At 33.5% G+C, this 23,258-nt stretch overlaps 1 protein-coding gene across 3 annotated transcripts in view; it reads right to left on the reverse strand.

Moving 5' to 3' along the window:
- The window catches only part of LOC132942948 (zwei Ig domain protein zig-8-like), a 265,842-nt gene that overhangs the window by 54,285 nt on the left and 188,299 nt on the right, over nt 1-23,258 (reverse strand). For all 3 annotated transcript variants that reach the window (XM_061011667.1, XM_061011666.1, XM_061011668.1), the window contains exon 5: nt 7,962-8,122. In XM_061011667.1, the coding sequence (XP_060867650.1) occupies nt 7,962-8,122 (161 nt within the window). The remainder of the gene's footprint in view (nt 1-7,961; nt 8,123-23,258) is intronic.

Below are 23,258 nucleotides of genomic sequence, written 5' to 3' on the forward strand. Positions count from 1 at the left end.
TCAATAATACGGCGGACGTTGAACACGAATTAACATAATTTTAAAAATGACGTTTGAATCTTTCAGAAAACCACGGAAACGATACACGCGGTTGTAATACACTGATCTCTCGTCATCGACGGCGGCGTGCGCATAGATGATACACAAGCTCCCGCTGTAATTCCCGTCCGTACTTAAACCGCAATTTATTATTGATAACTCGATACGGGAGTGTGAAACCCGTGACGTGCAATCAGCTCATCCGACGGAATTTAATGAATTATTTTAGATAATATTATCATCATGTCCACGGATCCGCGACAGCCGTGACGCGATATAAACTCCGATGCCGGGCAGCCACCACTCTTTACTCGTGAATGTTTTTTTTTTTTTTTTTAATAAACTCATACGGTTATTTATGCACCGCGGCTCGAAGAAAATCCCCGGTGTGTTTAGTTAGGCGTTTTCGAACACTCCGCGACGATTAGCTATGGACAACGTAGTTGGGCGATCGGTATTGATACACGTAGAATGGTATTATTTGTCTTGCGCGGTTGAATATTGCGTCTGGCAGGCGGCGATCTTATATCGTGGCTAGTAAATATAAGCTTCGAAGACAAAACACGTACGACGGATAAAACGACCATGTTACTTATAGCACATGTTTGCTCTCCATTGGCCGTCTGACTATAAATTGAAAATAATATAAGATAACACCAGTGTTTTCGCGCGACAGTTTATCACTTTGGAGCGATATATTTTCATTAGGCAATAGAAAAAGAATACAATATGTACAATATATAATAATATATTATAGTCAAACGTGTGACTGTTTTGGTATTAAAAAATGTACACATTTTTTTTCAAACCGAAAATAAATAAGATACAATTGTTTATTAAATGTTAGGCTATAATATTGGTCCTCCTCACGCGAGACGCATGACACCAATATTACACTAATGCAAAAGATATACGTTGCTGGATTCAATGACAGAGAGAGGACCTTGATAACTTTTATAATCTTCATCTGTAGAATCTTTTTGTTCTTATTCCCATAAAAAAAATAAAACACTGTTATCTATGCCTGTACTTATTTTGAATAGGTTATGTAATAACCGTATATTGGCTTTGTTATCGAGTAGAGTAGAGTAGAGAAGAGTAGAGAGATATTATACAAACTAACGAATCGTGACTTAAGAACGTAATAGTTTTATTATGGAATGTCGAGAAATGAATATTCAGAGCTTCCCATTGCGCAATAATTTGCCTCGACGTTGCTTAATTTTTCTTAAACCCGGTAAACGACAAATTTTGTTCATTATAATAGATACCTAAGCGTAATGCGTATGAATAACATCCCCACAAAAAGTCTTCTCAAACATCTCTTTTCTATTTAAATAATAATTAAATATTTACATCCAAAGAACGTGAATTAACGTTGCCTGCACGTCTTAAACTTACAGCGTTCAGTCATTATAAATTGTTTTAAAACAACCGAGATAACATTGTGACATTATAGGAGTAATGTCACGTGACAAGTTATTCTTTATTTATACGTATACTACAACGGATCTCCTTTTAGTTTGAAGGTTTATAATTTACAATTTTAATAATCTCAAAGTGTAATTTATACATAAATTTATAATGCGCTGTGTAAACGTTTTTGTACAGTAACGTTGTTATACTTATTACTGAGAATAGTACGATCGCTGTAAGATATTTAAAACCTTGTAAAATACAATGCGCTCCTCGGCAGTAGATGAAACGTGTGTGCATGGAGAATCTTTAGGTTAGGTTAGGTTATACTAACTAAGGTATTACTAATTTTCTCCAAAATTATGAACGTTTTTCTATATATAAATATAATTTTGTATTCCATAACTTTGAGTGATTTCACATTAATATTTTTGAAAAATAAATTATACTTTTTACCGTTATATTAATTGTGTAATGGCATATTATATTTTAAATTCCATAACATAATATTTTTTAATTTAAATTAAAAATAATATATAATATACATAATATAATTTATTATTATGAATTATATTGCCATTAAACCGATTTTATGATATAATAAATCATATTTGTTTTTCATAAATTTCCATTTTCAATAGATACTAATTTAATTTCGAACGATTAGCTAATTAGTAATTAGTTATAACTGTTTACCTAACATAAAGCTTGGATGAGTGGAGAAGTGGACAAAAATTAAGTTGGGTACCCCTGTACTACTTCAATCTTCTCATCAAAACTTTAAATATTTATAACTAATTAACTATAGTGGTTAAAAAATCGATATTTAATTACTCAATTAGTAAACTGCTTAGAAATTAAAAATTGAAAATGTAAGCAATCATTCAATAAAGCAAAAAATAAACAACATGTATTTTAACTGGGTAGGTAAATTGCATATCTTACTACTGTATTAATTATTTCGGTGATGTAGGTATTGTTATGTCTAAATTAGATTAAAACAACAGTAAATAAGTGCATTGCAGATCAGTATAAATGTATAAATTGAGCAAGTAGTTAACACTAATTATACATACAGTATAGGTGTCGAGTTCTTGAGTATACGTGTACCTATTTATTGAATAGGTCACTATAATGGATGTGTTCAATTTTAATTTAATGAGAAATTATTGCATACGAAACGATTCGAAACGAAGGTCTGTCAGCCAAGAGCGTCCAAGGGAGCAAGTAGGAACAGCTTAGGCTTTTTTTCTGGGTCGATTATCATAATCATTATTAGGGCTGAGATTTTAATGCCCAAAGAATTCTGAATAATGCACTAAAAAAAAATGCACTATATTAATAATTTAGTATAAACGATAGTATACATTTTAAACAGTTGTAAACGTTTTACAGACCAAACTGATCGTTTTGGACTTTTTTAATCTAGAAAAAAACTTATTTACAGATATTATTATTTTTTTTTTTGTAGATTTATTTAATATTTTTTTTTTCTTGTGGCTAAATAGATATAATTTGTTAAACTTTTATAAAAATCATGAAAAAGCATGTAAAAATCTTTAAAATAAGATTTTTAATTCAAAAACTTTAGAAATGCCCCTCCCCCATCCAACAAATTCCTGCGGACGATATTGCTGTCAGACTAACAACTATCTATATTAATAACATATGTTTGTATTTCCAACATGGTAAGTGCAACATATGTATATTACCTATATGGTATATCGATTTAAAGGTTTAGGGATAAAATGTTTAGGTAGAGTACCTATACCAGCCGTGGAAAAGTAGATGCAAATATATAACCTTACCTAACGTTTTCGCGAGAAGCGACAAAACTATTTCAGTTCAGATATATTTCAACTAGGACAGAAGATATACGAAGTTGGTGTGTTGGACTGACCTAAGGGCTTAGACTAAGTTATATTTAGTACCGTTATACTCACAACACACACACACAGAAATACGAGGCGATCCTTCATGGCAATCTATTTACCAAGCCGATACATATAGAGAAAATCTCTGTAGACACAAGCCAATTTTTATGCTTCTTTATTCTCTTTACATTTTTTTTATTCACGTGTTAGTATCGTGGACCGAATAAACGCACATTCGGGTTCGTCGGACATCTGTGGTCAGTGCCTTAATGGTACCATTTTGGGTGAATTCATTTCAAAATAATGGAGTACGAGAAATTTTAGTCACCATTTGTGATCAAATATAATATTTTTACTTAAGTGTTCTAGGAATAATAAAATATAGAAACACAATTTATTTTTGTTATTTAAAATGCTCTTCGCACCATTCCAGGATAATTAGGAGTTAGGACTGACAGTATTATAGTATTATGTGCTGTTGTAGTATGTTGTGTTAAAAAGTTTAAAATTACTATATTATAAGTATAGATATTCGTATAATAATAATATATTTGTAAATCAATAATTTAGTTTATATATTTGAATAGCACAGACGTTCAAATACATTTATATCGACAATGCGATATCACTTTGCCAACCTCTGTTTTATGAAATATATACAAGCCAATGACAATCTGTCGTGGTTGTCATTAATTAGAGTGGCTAAAAATCGGTGTATCCAACAGTTATGTACAATAATACACGTTAGTACACTCTAGTCTTGTGTTTCTGTGTCCAACGCATTTTTCATATTATACATGTCAGATTCGAACGCAGATGGCACTTACAATTGCATACACAGGTAGTTTGAAATCAATTGAGAGTAAATACTAAATGACACTTAAAAGGCGCTGACCGCCAGTGTGGAGACCGCATAGGTGTCTAGACCCCCGAAACACGGCGTGTCGATGCGGTTTTTTTCGCCGGGGTGCAACTGTGGCAGACGGGTTGTTGTATACGTTTTATTAAATGCTCATAGAAATAATTTTACGAGACATTTTACTTTTCTGGGAAGGGGATTATGACACCGACCTGTCTAGGTCAGTGGTATCCAACAGTTAGGTACAATAATACACGTTAGTACACTCTAGTCTTGTGTTCCTGTGTCCAACGCATTTTTCATATTATTATACATGTCAGATTCGAACGCAGGTGGCACTTACAATCGCATACACAGGTAGTTTGAAATAAATTGAGAGTAAATACTAAATGACACTTAAAAGGCGCTGACCGCCAGTGTCGAGACCGCATAGGTGTATAAACCCCCGAAACACGGCGGGTCGATGCGGTTTTTTCGGCGGGGTGCAACCGTGGCAGACGGGTTGTTGTATACGTTTTATTAAACGCTCATAGAAATAATTTTACGAGACATTTTACTTTTGTGGGAAGGGGATTATGACACCGACCTGTGTAGCTTTTCTGGTTTGCACAATAACTCGAACAAACGGCAAATCGTATCGCCACGGAATATTATACATTATTGTGGTTGTGCTTAGGAAAATAATTAGTCGCGTGCCGTTGCTCATCGTCTGCGTACGGAAAATAGAATTCCGACGCACAGTGTATCTGTTCATTGCAAAACGTAATAATATTATGTTGAATATTTGAACAACGCGATATTATTTCCTCCCCACTTTGTATCAACCCTCTGGTATTTACCAATCCAAGAATTTAGTGTATAAGTTCAGTTCATCTCCTCGTCATATCGCCACAATAATAACTGAACGTGGCTCGGCGAGGCGCGGTGTTTGCTTTCAGTCGCGAATGTGCTGTGAGTGTACGCACCGACTGGTGTCACTAGTTCCCGGATGGGTAACCACCACCAGGGATTTTTAGTGACAAATCCTTGCTGCACACTCACGTGTTCAGACAAACAGTACCCTCCCCACAGTAGCAGGCTAAAGAATTCAGTTGTCGAAGTCTTAATTTGAAATAAAAATAATAATTGAATGTTTCAATTTCAAAACTTTGCAAAAGATCACGTTTTGGGTTATATTATGATAAAATACTCAGATCCAATATCAATAGACGTATTTTTTATCATAATAATTTCTTTTTGATATTCTTATTTTATTTATTTGTATTTATATTCTAATTAATTTGCTAACATGGATTTTGTTCATACAAGTATTTATCTTTTATTTTTTAAATTATTCACAGGGGTGATAATATTTTTTAATTAGTAATAACGTAGATTATAAAAAAACTCGGTAAGAACTAAAAATTCACCATATAATTATATAAACTCAAATTAGCTGTATATTATAATTAAAGTATGTTTTGTCAACGTATAATATACATTTTTTAATTTAGATCGAATAATAAATGTATTTAAAATATTATACTTAAGTAGTTGAAAAAAATAGTTGTTCATTTACAATATATTAGTTTTAATAATACTTTAAATAATATAATTCATTACTAAAACATACATGCGAATACTTTAAAATAATTATTTTGCAAGATTATTATGTTACAACTGCAGAATGTGAAATCATGCACCAATATCATATAAATTGTAAATTATTGCCTTATGTAGGAATTTACGTATAATTTAGTTTGATGTAGGTCTACAAAATATCTCTTTGACAAATATGTATAGTTGTTGTTATAAGCCCATTGCGCTATTTATTATAATATTTGCTAAAACCGATTCCGTTGTAATACTCTTACTGCTTCTTGATTTCAGTAAAGTTATATAAATATAGAATATTCGTTCTTAAAATCGTATCTTTACATACAACTTAACTAAATATCACAATAATTATTGATTTTTTGATTATTTCCATTACTCAAAACCCTCATTGTGTTATATTATACAATATAGTTTACTTATTTCCATGATTAGTAATGATTAGAAAAATACGAAGACATATTATTATTAGCCTGTAATAATAGTTCAACAAAGATTACTCATATAATAATATTATTATTCAGAAAAATCTATCGCGCAAACATTTCGAATGGTGTAAATTTAGCTAAGGCTAACGGTATTACCTATACACTGTAAAAGTGGTTATTATGCTCTACAAAATAATATTCAATGTGTATTATATAACATATAATAATATAATGTTATAATACAATAAGCATTTATATAATTTAATATAATTTAATATCGTTGTTGAATAATATTTCATACATGAGTAATGATTTGGTGTTTAGTTGTGAAAATTTAAATTTACTTATTTTATAGATTGTGTGGATGTAAGCCAAATATTGTTTACTGTGTGGTCCAATAATATGGTATTTTAACCCACAAAATGGGAAATTTGGACGAACAATAATTATTGTTATCACAGTGGTATCTGAATCTTTGGTCAGCTTAATTAATTTTTTATCGACATCAATAATTATAAGTAAAATTGTTTTTTATCCAACAGTAACACCTGGTCACTAAAAGAAAATACTGGTCACAACCATAATAATGTTCATGAACAATTTGAAACAGATGTTTCCGTATCACATAAAAAAAAATAATAACTATAAAACGGTTATATTTCACGGGGTTTTCAATTATCCGACTTAAATGATCTAAGTTGTCCGAAGTTTAAAAAATGTAATTGTTTCTTCTTAGAATAGAAATATACGAAACAAACAAACTGTTTTGTTGTAGTTTTTATCATTAATGTGGTGTACTTAAATTTTATTTAAAATATCTTAATACAAATATATGATAAAGGTTATAAGCATAACTCATAAAGAAGTATATACATACATTAGGCAGGTAAATTGTGCCCAAGTAACACTACACCTATCTGCATACATTTATGATGATATTATCATACAATTAAGCAGGATTGAAAAACAATTTAAAATATTAAAGAAAATGTATTGGTCGTAGTAAAGTTACATTTATTTTACATACCCGATATCTATATGCATGTTATAATATTATCGTCCATTGGATCGTGAAAAAATAGAATTTTATGAAATATTTAGCCATCTTTGTTTTTATATGAACTATCGCGTACGATCGACATTAGTTAAATGAACGTAGTCAAGATGGCTGTCAGTGATACATCCGATCACGATGTTTATAAAAATAACGACAATGGATTTCAAGAATTTTTTCATCAACTTTATAATACCTAAAAAATTAAAAAATATATACCAGATGCTGAAAGATATAAAATACACAGTAAATTCGGAAACAATCGCTACAGATGTTTTTAGAAAAATGTTATTGTCCTCGCAATTTCAGAACAGTTTCAACAAGTATAAATTGTTGCTGGGATATAAAAGAAAATGTTTTATTTTTTATTTTATTACATTCGTATCGTTAATTATTTCTGGACTACCCCATACTAGTACTACTAGAAGAAAAAAACCTACGTAGTTAATTTTAGTGTTGTAAGTTTTTATTGCCATTGCAAACGATTTATATACAGTTTAAAGCCGATAGAACATAAACATTTATTCGAGGAAACGTATACTAGCCATAATAATAATTAATTGTTATAATATTATAATATTATTACAATGTCGTTATGCCCTTCTACTTGAAACACGCTAAAGGGGCGGGTTTCGTCGATTGCTTTGTACGATTCTTGGTAAATATTATTTAGAGGTGTTCAAGTATCAACTACTCACGGTTCGATTGCCCAGGTTCTTGACTCTGCAATGTAAGTACGCGGTTCTACCAACTAACCCGGTCACGTTATTCGGCACCGTTTTGTCGAACACCGGCCCGATAATTGGTGGCGGGATATCCTGTAGGAACTCCTGCAAGAACTTCCTAGAAGCAGTGGTATCTGTGAACAGAAAACAAATACGAGTTAATAAACAATTGGGTGCGATTGTCGTTGTTTTTGTTATAATTATTTATTTATTTTCGGTTGAATATTACAGGTACGGGGCATTATTAAGTAGGCGTCCGACCATAATCGAAACGAACGGACCGCCGAAGATATTTACAACAAAACCTTATATAATTTGACAGGCTAGGCTAACACGGTTTCGCAAAGTGTAGGCTATAATTGTATTTTATTGTTTCGTATATTCACATTAACGTGCATCAATTTATAGACGCAAAAAAATAATTTATAGTTTGAGAAACGGAAAACTGTAAAAACTTAGAGTGTAATTTGATTTAATTTCCCGGAAAGTAATGAATCAATAGCATTTCTGTCGTACGCGAATGTATTTGCACATTCTATACGTAGGAAAAAATATAATATATAACGTTATAAGATACTCAAAACCGTTTTAATCTGTTCGATTTTCGTTTCTCATATTTGATCCGTTTTAAAAGTTTTTGTAAATCGACAGTCTTAGAATTAAGTTCTGTGGATACTTTAAACACAATACTGTAAAATTGTTTGAAAGGATCACGTCATAATGTCCACAACGTAAAAACGAAAATGTGGTGATAACAGTTTTATGCTTTTACTGTTCGTTTCATTTTTTTAAACTCTTTCATACTAAAAATATATAATATATATAAAATGATTAAAATTTTTTTTTTTTTTTGATATATTATTGTTATTATTATTTTACCGCAGTGAAATTTTAACAAATTAATCATATAGACCATAGTTTAATTCAATTCTATTATTATAATCAGTATTTTGGTATCATTAAAATGTATTTAACCTACCTGTGGACTGTGTTAAATTAAAATAGTTTTCATGTTAAAAAAAATCATTGGCAAAATTAGTCTATTTTTTATGTCGACATGAAAAATGTGTTTCTTGTTTTAAAACTTTTGATATGTCAATAGATTTTAAGTGCTTTTACTCGGAACTGATTTTAGCTGTTTGGGCCAAATCACGATTCGTGTAATTTATGTAAGAATTATTTTGAATTTTTATTTTCAAAAAACAATTGTTAAGAAAAACAATTAAATTGGAAAACCTGATCGGAAACGCGGTAAAAATATTATGATGATGTTGTATTTAGTTCTGTTTATGAGCGAAAACAAGACGTGTCAAACTCGATATATCGCAGGCGAATTGCAGCCGCACGAAAAACAATATTGTACCACTTTATACTTTACAAAAACGAACAAATTAATCGTTAAATCGAAAGCGATGCGAAACCGTCATTGTTCTCGTTATACGTTATTTGTTCGACACCTAACGATAACCCTCCTTAATTCATTCTCGTGGTATATATTATAATATTATTGTTGGGACTCGGTTAACTACCAGAGCGCGCCGGTTATTCCGATTTTAAAATGATCCGGTTCCGTGACACGCATGCGCAGCCCAGTGCCGGCCAACGGCCGGTTTTTCGTCGTCAATTCGTTTTATCACGGACTCTACACGTCATGCGCTACAGGAAGAAGGCGTCCGTAGTGCCGTTGTTTTGTTGTTTTTAAATCGTCACGTGTTTTACGAGTATTGTCGCCATTGCGCGGTATGACATATTAGTCAAGTTTATATTGTCTATCGTTGTATGTAGTTGACGTACCACATACGAGAGTCGTTTTTTTCTCCTCAATAAGTGCGATCGCTGGTTCGTTGTGCCGTATCGTCGCGTTCGTTGTGCTGTAGCGTCGCGTTGATGTGCCGCCTTATAGGTTCTTACACGCTCGAATAAACGACATTCGCGTTGTAAGAACTTTCGATCGTATTCTCGCTCTCACATTCTACATGCTCGAACAGTAAAATTGGTGTTCGCATTATAGAAAGGGGTGAGTGATCGCAAGTTATCCTCATTAATTTCAATTCACGTGTGCGATGTTAGTCGCACTGGGTCAGTAGTGTCGCCGTCGTAGATCGTCACGTTCCCCAGTCTTCCGGTGCAGATACATCGACCCCGACCAGTACAGGACAGCAACCGACCGGTACCCAGGTCAGACGTATCATACCTTATTATTGCAATAGTTTGATAACCCAATATCACGTTCCGTGATTAATTATTATTATTTTATGTTGTTATGCGATGTGATAGGACTAACATAGCATTAAGTCTACGTTGTATTTTATTAATTATTATTCAAAGGGAGAGAAATAAATTATACAGTCCACTATCATTATATCCTTATTTATTTTATACTAAATTAGATAGCACCCAGCCTAATATAGTCGAGTTTTCACCCGAGTTCAAGTGAACCGGAATTCGCGACAAACATTTGGTCCTTCGGGCCGGATCGCTATCAATAAATTACTGTTAGAGTGTTAGTGTATTATTTTTGTAGGATATTATTATTTGTTTATCCTATTAGCATCCTTGTTATTTTTATTTTGTCTTGTTAGGTTGTTTTGCGTTGTTAGGTGGTTAGGTACTACATCATTTACAATGACGAGAAAAAATCAACAACAAATTAACAATGAACAAAAAAGGGTCGAGTTAACGCGCGCGCGTGCAGCACGAGACGTCGCGTTACGGTCAATTGATAAAATATTGAGCATTGCTAATGATGCCGTAATTAATTCCGAAAATCGTCCTACGTTAGAAGCTCGAATTATGTCGTTAGATCAACTTGTCATTACTTTCAATAATGAACAAAAACATATTCTGTCAGTATTTGCTGAGACCGACGAAGTAGACGAGTTTATACGAGTAGATGAGGATGTCACCGAAACAATGCAATCAATGTGTGATCAAATTAATGTGATAGTAGCAAAGTTAAAACCGAATAATTCGATAGCCACGCTGCGCAATAATAATAGGCAGACTTCTGTACAATCACTTGTCTTACCGAGAATAGAGATTCCTAAATTTGATGGAAATATCATTGAATGGTGTTCCTTCCGTGATATGTTTACTTCTTTGGTGCACGTCAACGAACATTACACGGACATTGAGCGTTTCCATTATCTGTTGTGCTATTTATTAGGTCCAGCGTTAACAATAGTAAAAGCAGTCCCACTTACAGCCGACAATTATTCTATTGCTTGGAACGCACTCAAAGATCGGTACGACAATAAACGCTTATTAGTTACTGCGCACATTGAAAAATTATTTGCATTTGCGCCGTTAACAAAGGAATCTCCGGCTTCACTTTCATTGTTCGTCAACACTTTTCGGGAAAATGTATCAGCTATACAAGCTCTTGGAGTTAGTGACTTTGCTGGTTTTTTACTATTCTACATCGGTTCACGGGTTATTGATCCCATGACACGACGATTATTCGAAGCTACTGTCGCTAAAAATCAAATACCTGACTTGAACTCATTATTAGATTTCGTATCACAACGATGTAACGTTTTGGAAAACGTTGGCAGTAGTTCTGGCATTAGTTATGTAGAAAACAACGAAAGGACCGTAGGGAAGACAACGACTAAGAAGATCCAGGGCAAGAAGTCCGAGAAGACATCGTTAGCCGCGGTCACCCCGGCCAAGACAAAAAAGTGTTTGTTTTGTGGACATCCTCATGCAATTTACAAATGTTTTGGATTCCGAAAACAACCAGTTAGCAGTCGCCGTGATTTTGTCAATAAAAATCAATTATGTTTTGTTTGTTTGAACAGTGGACACATGAGCAATGCGTGTCCTACGTCTTTTACGTGCCGTATATGTTCGAGTAAACATAGTACATTACTACACTTGACAGATGATATTACAAAATCGAATACCGATAAGACAAATGACAACTCCGAACGAGCCACTACAAGTTGTAATGCAACACAGTTTTCGGGAGTTACACATACTGAAACCACTGTTTTGTTAGGAACTGTCGTAGTCAGGGTTCGTGACAATACAGGAGTTTTACAAGCAGTCAGGGCAGTGTTAGACAGTGGATCACAGGTGTCCGCAATGACAGTGGATTGTGTCAATCGGTTAGGTTTGACTCGAAGGAAGTGTCCTGTTGAGGTCATCGGACTTTCCCAACAACCGGTTACTACTGTCAAAGGCCAAACTAATTTTAATTTTGTTCCTGTACAAGCCGACGCTCCCGAATTTAAGGGAACCAACGTCATTGTCTTACCTCGAATTATGTCAACGATGCCTAACAGGGTTTTGCCAGCTGAGGTACGAGATCGTTATCGTCATCTTGTCTTTGCCGACCCTCAATTTGATCACCCTGCGCCAGTAGATATGTTGATTGGAGGAGACTTATATCCGTCCGTCATTCAATCTAGAGCTGACGTTATACACACCGAAGGCTTACCATCAGCGATGAATACACAATTAGGTTGGGTCATAATTGGTGCGTTACAGGATAACACACATACTCCGCTTACGTCTCTGTCAATTAGTACAACCCCTCCGATCGAAGAATTGATGCAGCGTTTTTGGACAGTAGAGGAACCCACAGAGTCAACAATGCCAACTACACAAGACAAGCAATGTGAAGACTGGTTTGTTAAAACCACGAAACGAGACGCCACCGGTCGATTTTATGTTGGTTTACCGTTTCGAAAAATAGTATGTTTCCCGGATACAGCTGACATCGGATGTCAAGATGAGAAATCGGTCGTTTTAGGGTCATCCAGAACTTCTGCTCTGAACCGATTGTATAATTTAGAACGTCGCCTTGAAAAGGATCCGGAATTATATACTGCCTACCGGGCCTTCATGGATGATTACAGATCGTTAGGACATATGAAGTTAGCGACCGAGCCAGGCAAATATTTTATACCTCACCATCCTGTAGTTAAACGGTGTAATGAGGAACTGAAGATTCGTGTGGTGTTTGATGCCTCAGCTAAGTCTTCATCCGGAGTCTCATTAAATGACTGCTTGGTGACTGGACCAAAGCTTCAGACAGAAATCGGTGATGTTTTGTTGCGCAGTCGACTACACAAATTTGTCTTTACAGCCGACATCACTAAAATGTACCGTCAAATATGTCTACATGAACCAGATAGAGTTTATCAACATATACTATGGCGCAATTCGCCTAGTGACGAGGTACAGGAGTATGAGTTGTGTACGGTCACATATGGCGTAAGTTCGGCTCCGTTTTTAGCGATTCGATGCCTACAACAGCTCAATATGGATGATGGACCTGAATTTCCACTCGTCCACGATGTCCTGTTAACTGATACATACGTGGATGATATTTTCGTTGGCGCTGACACTTTAGAGGACGTTTTAGCAGCAAAAATCCAAATCATCGACTTGTTAAATCGAGGTGGATTTAGCCTGAAAAAATGGGCTAGCAATTGTCCCGAGATTTTGAACACTATCGACATTGAAGACCGGGCTATGACACCATGGATAGAGCCAACTAGGGAACAGGCCGTCAAAGTTTTAGGAGTACATTGGGACCCTGTACTTGACACATTCGGCTATCATTCGACGATAAGTCAAGTTACTCCTACAAAACGGTCAGTATTATCAACTGTTGCTCGCTTTTATGATCCAATCGGCGCGTTGGGTCCGATGGTTTTCTGGGCCAAGTGTTTAATGCAGAGGCTATGGATGGAAAAATTAGATTGGGATGCACCACTTTCATCAGCTTTGACATCGTTGTGGCAAGGTTTCATCGATAAGCTGCCGGACTTAGCATGCTTGTCGTTACCACGACACATTGCAGTAGTCAACAGTCAAGATATACAATTACTAGGATTCGCTGACGCGTCTCAGGTTGGATATGCAGCAACAGTGTATTTGCGTGTGGTAGACCAGAGTGATAATGTCCGATTGTATTTCCTGGCATGTAAAACAAAGGTTGCACCACTGAAGTCATCATCAACGGATATGTCATTAACCATACCACGGCTAGAGCTCTGTGCCGCACTCTTGTTGTCACGTCTCTTGTCTCTACGTTTGAAAGTTTTACAGGGCAGAATCAAGATCACACGTGTCCGGGCATGGACAGATTCAACTATTGTTTTATCGTGGCTCACAGCTGAACAAAGGCTATTTAAAATCTTTGTCACAAACCGAGTATCGAAAATACGCAATCTCGTACCCCAGTGCGAATGGGCTCACGTCGGTACTGCAGATAATCCAGCCGACCCTGCATCGCGAGGACTGCTTCCAGATGCCTTGGTAGCATGTTCATCATTTCTACATGGACCGGAATTTCTCCAGTATCCGGAAGAGCAATGGCCGGTTGCCATCACATCGATTGTAGATCCTGCAGAGCTCCCTGATTTTAAACGCCCATCGAAAAATGTGCTGTTAGCTCAACAGGTTGATGATAGTTTGATTCAGCGGTTTTCTGTGTTGCGCAAGATGCAACGGGTGCTAGCATATTGTCTTCGATTTGTCGACAAGGCTCGACAACGTCCAGTCGTGAGTGGACCAATCATTTGGAAGGAGTACGAAACGTCCAGTGGTAAAGTTGGTTAAACTACCCACCGACAACGCTTAACTTACCTTCATCCATTTGTTCCATCTTCCACCATCCCAAACATAAAATTTTCTTGCTGTGTATAATTATTTATGTATATATGCATTATTTTGTATTTGAATTGTCATAGGTTTATTTTTGTTTCTGTTTATTACTTAATAGTTGTACAATGATATGGTCTGACCGAGAAGTATCGGTTTTGAAAGTACCCTTTCAAAGCGGGGGAGGATGTTGGGACTCGGTTAACTACCAGAGCGCGCCGGTTATTCCGATTTTAAAATGATCCGGTTCCGTGACACGCATGCGCAGCCCAGTGCCGGCCAACGGCCGGTTTTTCGTCGTCAATTCGTTTTATCACGGACTCTACACGTCATGCGCTACAGGAAGAAGGCGTCCGTAGTGCCGTTGTTTTGTTGTTTTTAAATCGTCACGTGTTTTACGAGTATTGTCGCCATTGCGCGGTATGACATATTAGTCAAGTTTATATTGTCTATCGTTGTATGTAGTTGACGTACCACATACGAGAGTCGTTTTTTTCTCCTCAATAAGTGCGATCGCTGGTTCGTTGTGCCGTATCGTCGCGTTCGTTGTGCTGTAGCGTCGCGTTGATGTGCCGCCTTATAGGTTCTTACACGCTCGAATAAACGACATTCGCGTTGTAAGAACTTTCGATCGTATTCTCGCTCTCACATTCTACATGCTCGAACAGTAAAATTGGTGTTCGCATTATAGAAAGGGGTGAGTGATCGCAAGTTATCCTCATTAATTTCAATTCACGTGTGCGATGTTAGTCGCACTGGGTCAGTAGTGTCGCCGTCGTAGATCGTCACGTTCCCCAGTCTTCCGGTGCAGATACATCGACCCCGACCAGTACAGGACAGCAACCGACCGGTACCCAGGTCAGACGTATCATACCTTATTATTGCAATAGTTTGACAACCCAATATCACGTTCCGTGATTAATTATTATTATTTTATGTTGTTATGCGATGTGATAGGACTAACATAGCATTAAGTCTACGTTGTATTTTATTAATTATTATTCAAAGGGAGAGAAATAAATTATACAGTCCACTATCATTATATCCTTATTTATTTTATACTAAATTAGATAGCACCCAGCCTAATATAGTCGAGTTTTCACCCGAGTTCAAGTGAACCGGAATTCGCGACAAACAATTATTGTCATATTGTTCTTACGAGTTGATCGATGTGTGCAAAACGTCCCAAAACTGACCGGCGCACAACACTATCGTTATAAAAAAACCAGTTGAGATATCGCTCCTGAAGATCAAAAAAATTTTTCTTTTTCTACAACGGCAGGCCGTGGAAACCGATGGGATGCGGAGAGAGCCGAAGCGTCATGGCCACCGGAGTCGGGAAAACTCTGCGTCTAAACCTATACGGTATTTTTCTATACGTGTATAGGCGAGATTTACCAAGCACGGGAAGGCCGGCACAACGCAAGCTGAATTCATAATCACGTGTCGGGCACCGAAAAGTTCTACCCGACGCGACAAACGCTCAAAATGCAACAAAGTTGATAATTCCATTAATTCCCGACGCAGAAGTTATCTCGCCGCGTGTACGTTGAATATTAAAAAGAGACGGCCCGCGTAGGTACCTCATACTTGTATTATTATTGTTATTATTATCATCATCATCGTTATTATTAGTATTATTATTATGTATACAGTATAGGTGCAAAGGGTCGGTGGTAAAGGGTAATGGCAAAGGATGGTGGTTTGGTGAGCGAAGAGGCGACGTGCGCGATAATTATTGTTTATTTTGATATGCACACGCCGGTGGTGGCTTTCTGTGCAGTGTTTTATACAAACTTTTGCTCGACCCCATTAAAAATTCTTCGTGTGCCCCTATAGATGGCTAAATATTATATTATTACAATAACATTATAAACATGTAAATTTCCGGCGGTTTAGGGTTATAGGTGCCTCTATTAATACACCGATCATCGTCGCCACCACCACCGCATCCGCAGTCGTAACCTCCACTATTATACGCATAATAACAATATAGCCGTCGATAAATAGGCGTTATCGCGGCGCGTGTAAAATACAATTTATTATAATGCCACGGACTTACCGGCACGATTACGATTTATCCAGCGGTGAACGTAAAACTGTTGTTGTCGAGTGTTATAGAGAACGTTTGAAAAGTCGCAGCAACCGCGAATGCATTTTCTACAGATCGATACTTTGTAAAACCTTACATGGCGAGATTCAAGATTCCAAGTGGACAGAGGAATTTATCGGTTTTACAGATGACACCGTGTTTTGTTTCAGTCAGTCGCGCGACCGTGTGTTTATTTTTCGGCTGAAAATAGTTTTTCGAAAGTTTCATGGCGCAACTTTTTAGATACTGCAGACGGTAATAGAGCTGCTCTTTACGGTATGGTTTCTCCACGCAAAAAAACCAAAGAAAAATTGTTAATATACAAAAACAAAAATGTCAACATTTATGACATGCCCATTATAATATTGGTTGTTTCTGTTATCACTCAGAGAACAGTGATAATAACGAAACATAATATTATAAAAGGTGTTCCCTAGTCGTGGTATATTTTTTGTCGTTCTCGAGTCAACTGATATTCTTTGACTTATTGCAATGACGTACCTAATAACGGTTTTACGTTTTGGATTGTTGAAATGTTAACGTATGCGTTTATTCTAATCATATCCATAATATGATCATACTAATATTATATACAATAATATTGTTGGACGTTTTACTTGTTAGTTATTGGTTTAAAAATGTTCCAAAAATACTTTGTACAGTAAACGGAAAAGTGATAAGAATTATTGCATGATAAGCTAGGTATAGGTTTTAGTATTGAAATACGGTGGGTTACTTACCAGTACGAGTATAAAATGTATAAGTTCTTTTAATCGTTTATAATCATGCATACCACGGAGGAGGAGTAATTGGCAACATATCAGTTTTTTTTTTTTTTTATTTGTTTGATATTAATAATGTAAAATAACTTTGCTAAATAAAATTATAAACTAACCTATCCTAAGCTAATAACATTGAAATGCTTACAATAATAATTGAATAAGAAATGTGTGTTGGAAAAAAATCGATTCAATAAAATATAAAGATCACTATATGTATTTTGAAAAAAAGAATAAGTTTAATTTACTTTTTTTTTAATCAAAAATGTTGTTGTTTAAAAACACTTTAATTAAACGGATCAGCAACAAAATCGTCGTGATAAAATATTCCTTTTTGATTTTTAAACTTGAATTAAATGTATGTATCAGTATTGTACCCATGTAATATTTTATACTTATATTCATCAATTTCCCAGAAATCACATAGAACTTTGTTTTATAATTACATTTTAATATTATGGTTGGAAATATTATAGGTAAATCATAAAAATAAAACCACTTCAATTTCGAAGTCGACAAATAATTAGACCGTGTAATACACAATGGCTCTTTGTATACTACATAGTCCATAATATTATACAGTATACGTAGAAATTTGCTAATTTAAACTTTTTTGTGTCAACCGGTAGGTAAAACGTATAATGGCTTTTTTTATTGATTCTATTTAAAGCATCATATTTTATACATGATTTCAAATTTTAATGATTGTGGAATAGTTTGAGTACCTACTTACCGATATGTAATTAAATACAAAATATGAATCCAAAATATTTATTTACATACAAAAACAAAAAAATATATGGATTTTGATTTTGGCACATTTTTACATAAGGTAGATTTATAAAATGACTCGGTATAATTTGTATTTTCTTATATAAGTATAACAATTATGTTCTTAAAATGTGTTTTATTACACAAAAATATTGATATTTACAATTGTTGTTACATAGACGTGCTTCATATACATTTATAGTTGTATGCGTTTAATTAAGAATGTCATCACATAATATTGTATAATCTATATACGATGTTTTAACTGATAACTGCTTTATAAATTTACCCTTGGAGTATGTATAAGTTATGGTATGTTAATTCATATTATTAAACTATCAATTCTGTCCAATAAATAAACAATTTGGATTTCAACTGAAATTTCACAATTGAATGAAACGAGCTGAATAATATGTCTGGCACGCCTCTTGTGGATATCAGCGTTAGAAATGTAGTTTTGCGTCACTGTCTGGATTTGACACAAATCTAAATCAGTTCATGTAAATTACACATTGATAATTTTCAGATCCACTAAACTACGTAATAACCACCGATACTATGTAGAGTTGTAGAGTTGTGGTTGTGAATACACAAATAAATATTAATAAAATAAGCATGGCCCCAATATCATATTTTGAATTTAGTGTATAATATACAATATACATTATACATACACGCTACTTATATTACATCAATTTTTTAAAGTAATATTGAATAGATGGCAAACGCAGAGTAATAATATTTATAAAAAAAAATTCCCAAACCTTATACAATAATATGTAATCTCATAGATCGTCAGATCGAGTATTTTAGATTTTTTTGGTAAAAGTTTCGTAATCTTCAGAATATTTTCATTGTCACAAATCATAATATTGTAATCAAATCGTACATGTATATACCGTGTAGATTTGTTTGTATACACATTTATCTTCTCTGTCATATTATCAGCAAGTTCAACAGACTACAAACGTTCGCAATAACATTATTGGTCAAAAGCAAACTTGATAGCGCCACGCCGTCATATACAAGATATATAATTAATAATTATATACGATACGTCCGACTACATGACAATTGCAGATGGTGATCACCATCACGGATCTAATACAAAATGTCAGTACAAATTACTTGATATATTATTATTGCCATGAATTTTGCATGCACTTATGACTAAATTTCATACGCTTAACTGTAATTTAACTTATGTTTGTAGTGATAATGACATAATGCCAACTAAATTGTATTATAATAAATTAATCACCAATGTTATATGGAATGTAATGACTGGTGAAAACGCGTTATGAATTAATAAAAAAGTAATTGACTGAGAGTTAATTGAAATAAACGTATAACATAATAATAATATAGTTACATATCAAAAATAATGTAAACGTTTTAACGTTCGACAAAGCATTGGAAACTTCTAAGAATACTATAGTTCTATTGTAACAACTAACAAAGTCGTTTTTGTATTAATCATCATAATAAATGTCGTAAAGTTACATAATATTGTAATGAGTAGGACTGTTGGATATTTGATGTGAGATCCTCGCAAAGTGCACGTGCAACAATTTGATTGGGCGTGGCAATTTATTTGCAATGAAAGATGCTCTGGTTGTGGCTTACTTGGGTACGATAAGATGACATCATCAAATTGGAAATTTTATCAACTATTTTTCGTAGATGGATATTTTGGTCACATCTGCAGTGCGACTGAATACGTCTTGAATATAGTGAGCTAATCATATATTAAGTCAGCGGAAGACGGAAGTTCTTCAATCCGTTAGTCATTATAGGGACTTAGCCCCCCCCCCCCAAAGTTCCTCTCAATAACTCAATAACTGTCTTTGTCAGTATTGGATATACTGAACAAATACCAAACAGTTCAAAAACTATAATTTAGCGAAAAGTACACAAATGCATGAATTAATTATAAACATTTTACAGTAAATTACTGTTCGACTGTTGAACACTTCAAATAAAAACATTTTTAAATTATGAAATACATTTATTTACATCAACCTTTAAATAAATATTATGAAAAATTATTTTTAATCAATAGATTACACTAATTTTACCCTTATTTGGACTTGACCTATGAACTCATTCCATATTACTAAACTGTTATAATATAATTAAACTGTTATTATTGTTTTTGAAAGGTAGGTACGATAGTATTTGACTGGCAGCTACCTCTGTTAGGAGTAAAAACAATGTCCAAATTTAATTGATTCAATTTATTAAATGATACAAAGTTGCATTATTTTACAAATTCAATTATATTTTTTGTAATTATTATCAAAATATAAAATAATAATGCTAAATTCTGCAATTTACCTTTTTTTTTTATTTCTTGATCGATTGATTTATTTTACACAGAATTTTTTAATTTATATGGTGGCTTCAATATTATTCATAATAATGACGAGAGTTAAACTGGAAGTGAATTATTTCAGAGTAGCTAATGATTAACTAAATACTTTTACATACAGTTGGGGAATTATACAATATATATATATTTTTAAGACTAGTGTGGTATATTTTGACAGATTTTTTGAAAACTTATTGGTAACATTGTATTATTTAGGTCATGCAAAATATTGTACCCGTTAGACAGAAAACTTCATTTGGGAGAATAAAATTAGGAATAAGAATGTAAATTCAGTTTCCTTCCAACTTGAATACTTTAGCCCATCACTTTAAATTGTATGTAAAGTGTGTCCCCTACCAACCTTTTTCGTGTTTGCAAAAACCGAACGGTTCACCTAAGACATAGTGTAATCCCATTTCGTTAGGTTGTTTTCCCTTGGGACGGACCGGTCGTTTGGCAAACGTTTATTTTCAATTTTTTTTTTTCTTAAACTAAATAGGTCATTGGTTTTTGTAGTAGTTGGATTTTTACTGTGTAGAGTGCATACGACACACACCTAGAGATGCTCCCACGAGAAAGATCGAATGCAAATTCGATATAGAGTAATCAGAGAGTATAGTGCTTGTATTTGTCGATGAACTGTTTTGTTGAAGAATGACTAGGTAAATTTTATCAACATTTGTATTCAATGTGCAAAACGTCACGTTGAACCTTATTTAAAGAATTGTTTACCCAGTAAATACAAATTTAATATAATTATACTCGTATAACATAAATCAAAATTTAAATCTATATGCGTTATAGTTTTTGAGCAGCGTTTTTATGAGAATATTTCTATATACTAAAATATGCACATTTACTCTAACAGATTTTCAAAAGAAGATTATTTACATTTGCAATAACATATTATTATGTGTATAATATTTTTACTGGTATTATTATAAAATCTAAATCAGTTCGTTATTTTATTTTTGCCGTTTAAATAAAATAATACTTTCGTAATATAAAGCAACGAGTTAGTAGCACGAAAGCTGTATAATAATATAAGGTGTTGACGTGTTGTTATAATTCTATATATTCCAAATATTATGTCACATTTATGCAACTTATTCCATTGCATATTTTCAAATATTATAATCTAATATCATAAATGCATAATTCTACGTCCCAAGTTCCAAAGGTGATTCGTGTTTTAGTGGTTTTGCTGCAGTGCGTATAACCAATATGTGACTAATAAAATAGCAAATGTAGCCTGTTACATAATTATCTGATAGATAGGCATTTGGAATACAAATGATTTCTGCATTCACCCGAAGCCTTATATATCTACAGATAGACTAGGGCAATTAGCCAAACTCAATTAATGATTAAATCCTAACTTTCACGTTCGTGATAGTTCTAAATAGTCACTACAGACGCGAAAAACCTAAATGAAGTTTTTCACAATATTGGTGTTATAACTAAAAACCATACGAAATTGAATTGTTAACCAAACTAAAATAATTATTTTGTTTATTTATTTTCATATTTCTAAAAGCAGAAAAAAATAAAGATTTAAACAAAAATATATAATATTTTTTTTAAATTTCATATAAAGATAACAAAAAAAAAAAAAAAACACGTGTTTAACAAATAAGTGTGTAAATAAAAAAATAATAACGATGAGAAAAATATATTTATTGTATTTCTTTGACGTGTACTTTTTAATGATATCACATTCTCTGAAATATTAATTGGGAGCTTTTGTTAAAATTAATTTTACCGTATAATGAGTGTTGTCAGTGAACGCTTTGATCATTAAAATAATAATAGGTTAACATGCTTTAAAATACATTGTATACATTTAAGTCTTAAACAATCCAAATTTAAAATAATAAAAATCAGAACTATATTGTTCATAATTCTATAATATGCGTGTCGTACATTTATACAGGTGTTTGAATATTAATGGTGATAATATTTTCATTAGAACATGGTTTGTGGCATATTATAAAGCCATTGAAAACTGTAGGTTAATGTTTTATCGTAACATTTGTTTACATTGTCTAATATTATTGTATTATATTATCATCTTGTTTATGTACGGACGGTGCGCGGGCAAAAAGGAATAAGTCAATTTTTATAAATAAAAATATCTTTTTGTTTTGTAGGTAATTTTACGCTGGTTCGACTGGTAACACTGCAATTTGGCCATCTTTCTTTATAATGTTGTTAAGAATGGGATATCCAAATTTCAGTGTCACCAGTAGATTCAGCGTAAAATTACCCACAAAACAAAACAAAATATTTTTATTTATAAAAATTGACTTATTCCCTTTTACCCGCGCACCGTCCAATTATTATTACATATTATACATATTATACATAAATATTATTTATATTCGATCAAAAGTTATTACTATACTATTGTCTTAATAAATATAAACCGAATTGTATTCATATTATAATATTGAATCAATCTGAATACGAATCAAATGAATTATTACTAGATACGTTGAAGGTTATTAATTTCACGAATGAGCGCATTTTAAAGGAAGATATAGTTTGTGTATGCTCAGATTCTAAGACATGTATATATATAATATATTAGTGAACGTTTTGTATTTGAGAGTTTTAGAACCATAAATATCAGTATTATAGCT

The sequence above is a fragment of the Metopolophium dirhodum genome, chromosome 4 (genome assembly GCF_019925205.1).
Source record: "Metopolophium dirhodum isolate CAU chromosome 4, ASM1992520v1, whole genome shotgun sequence".
NCBI lineage: Eukaryota > Metazoa > Arthropoda > Insecta > Hemiptera > Aphididae > Metopolophium > Metopolophium dirhodum.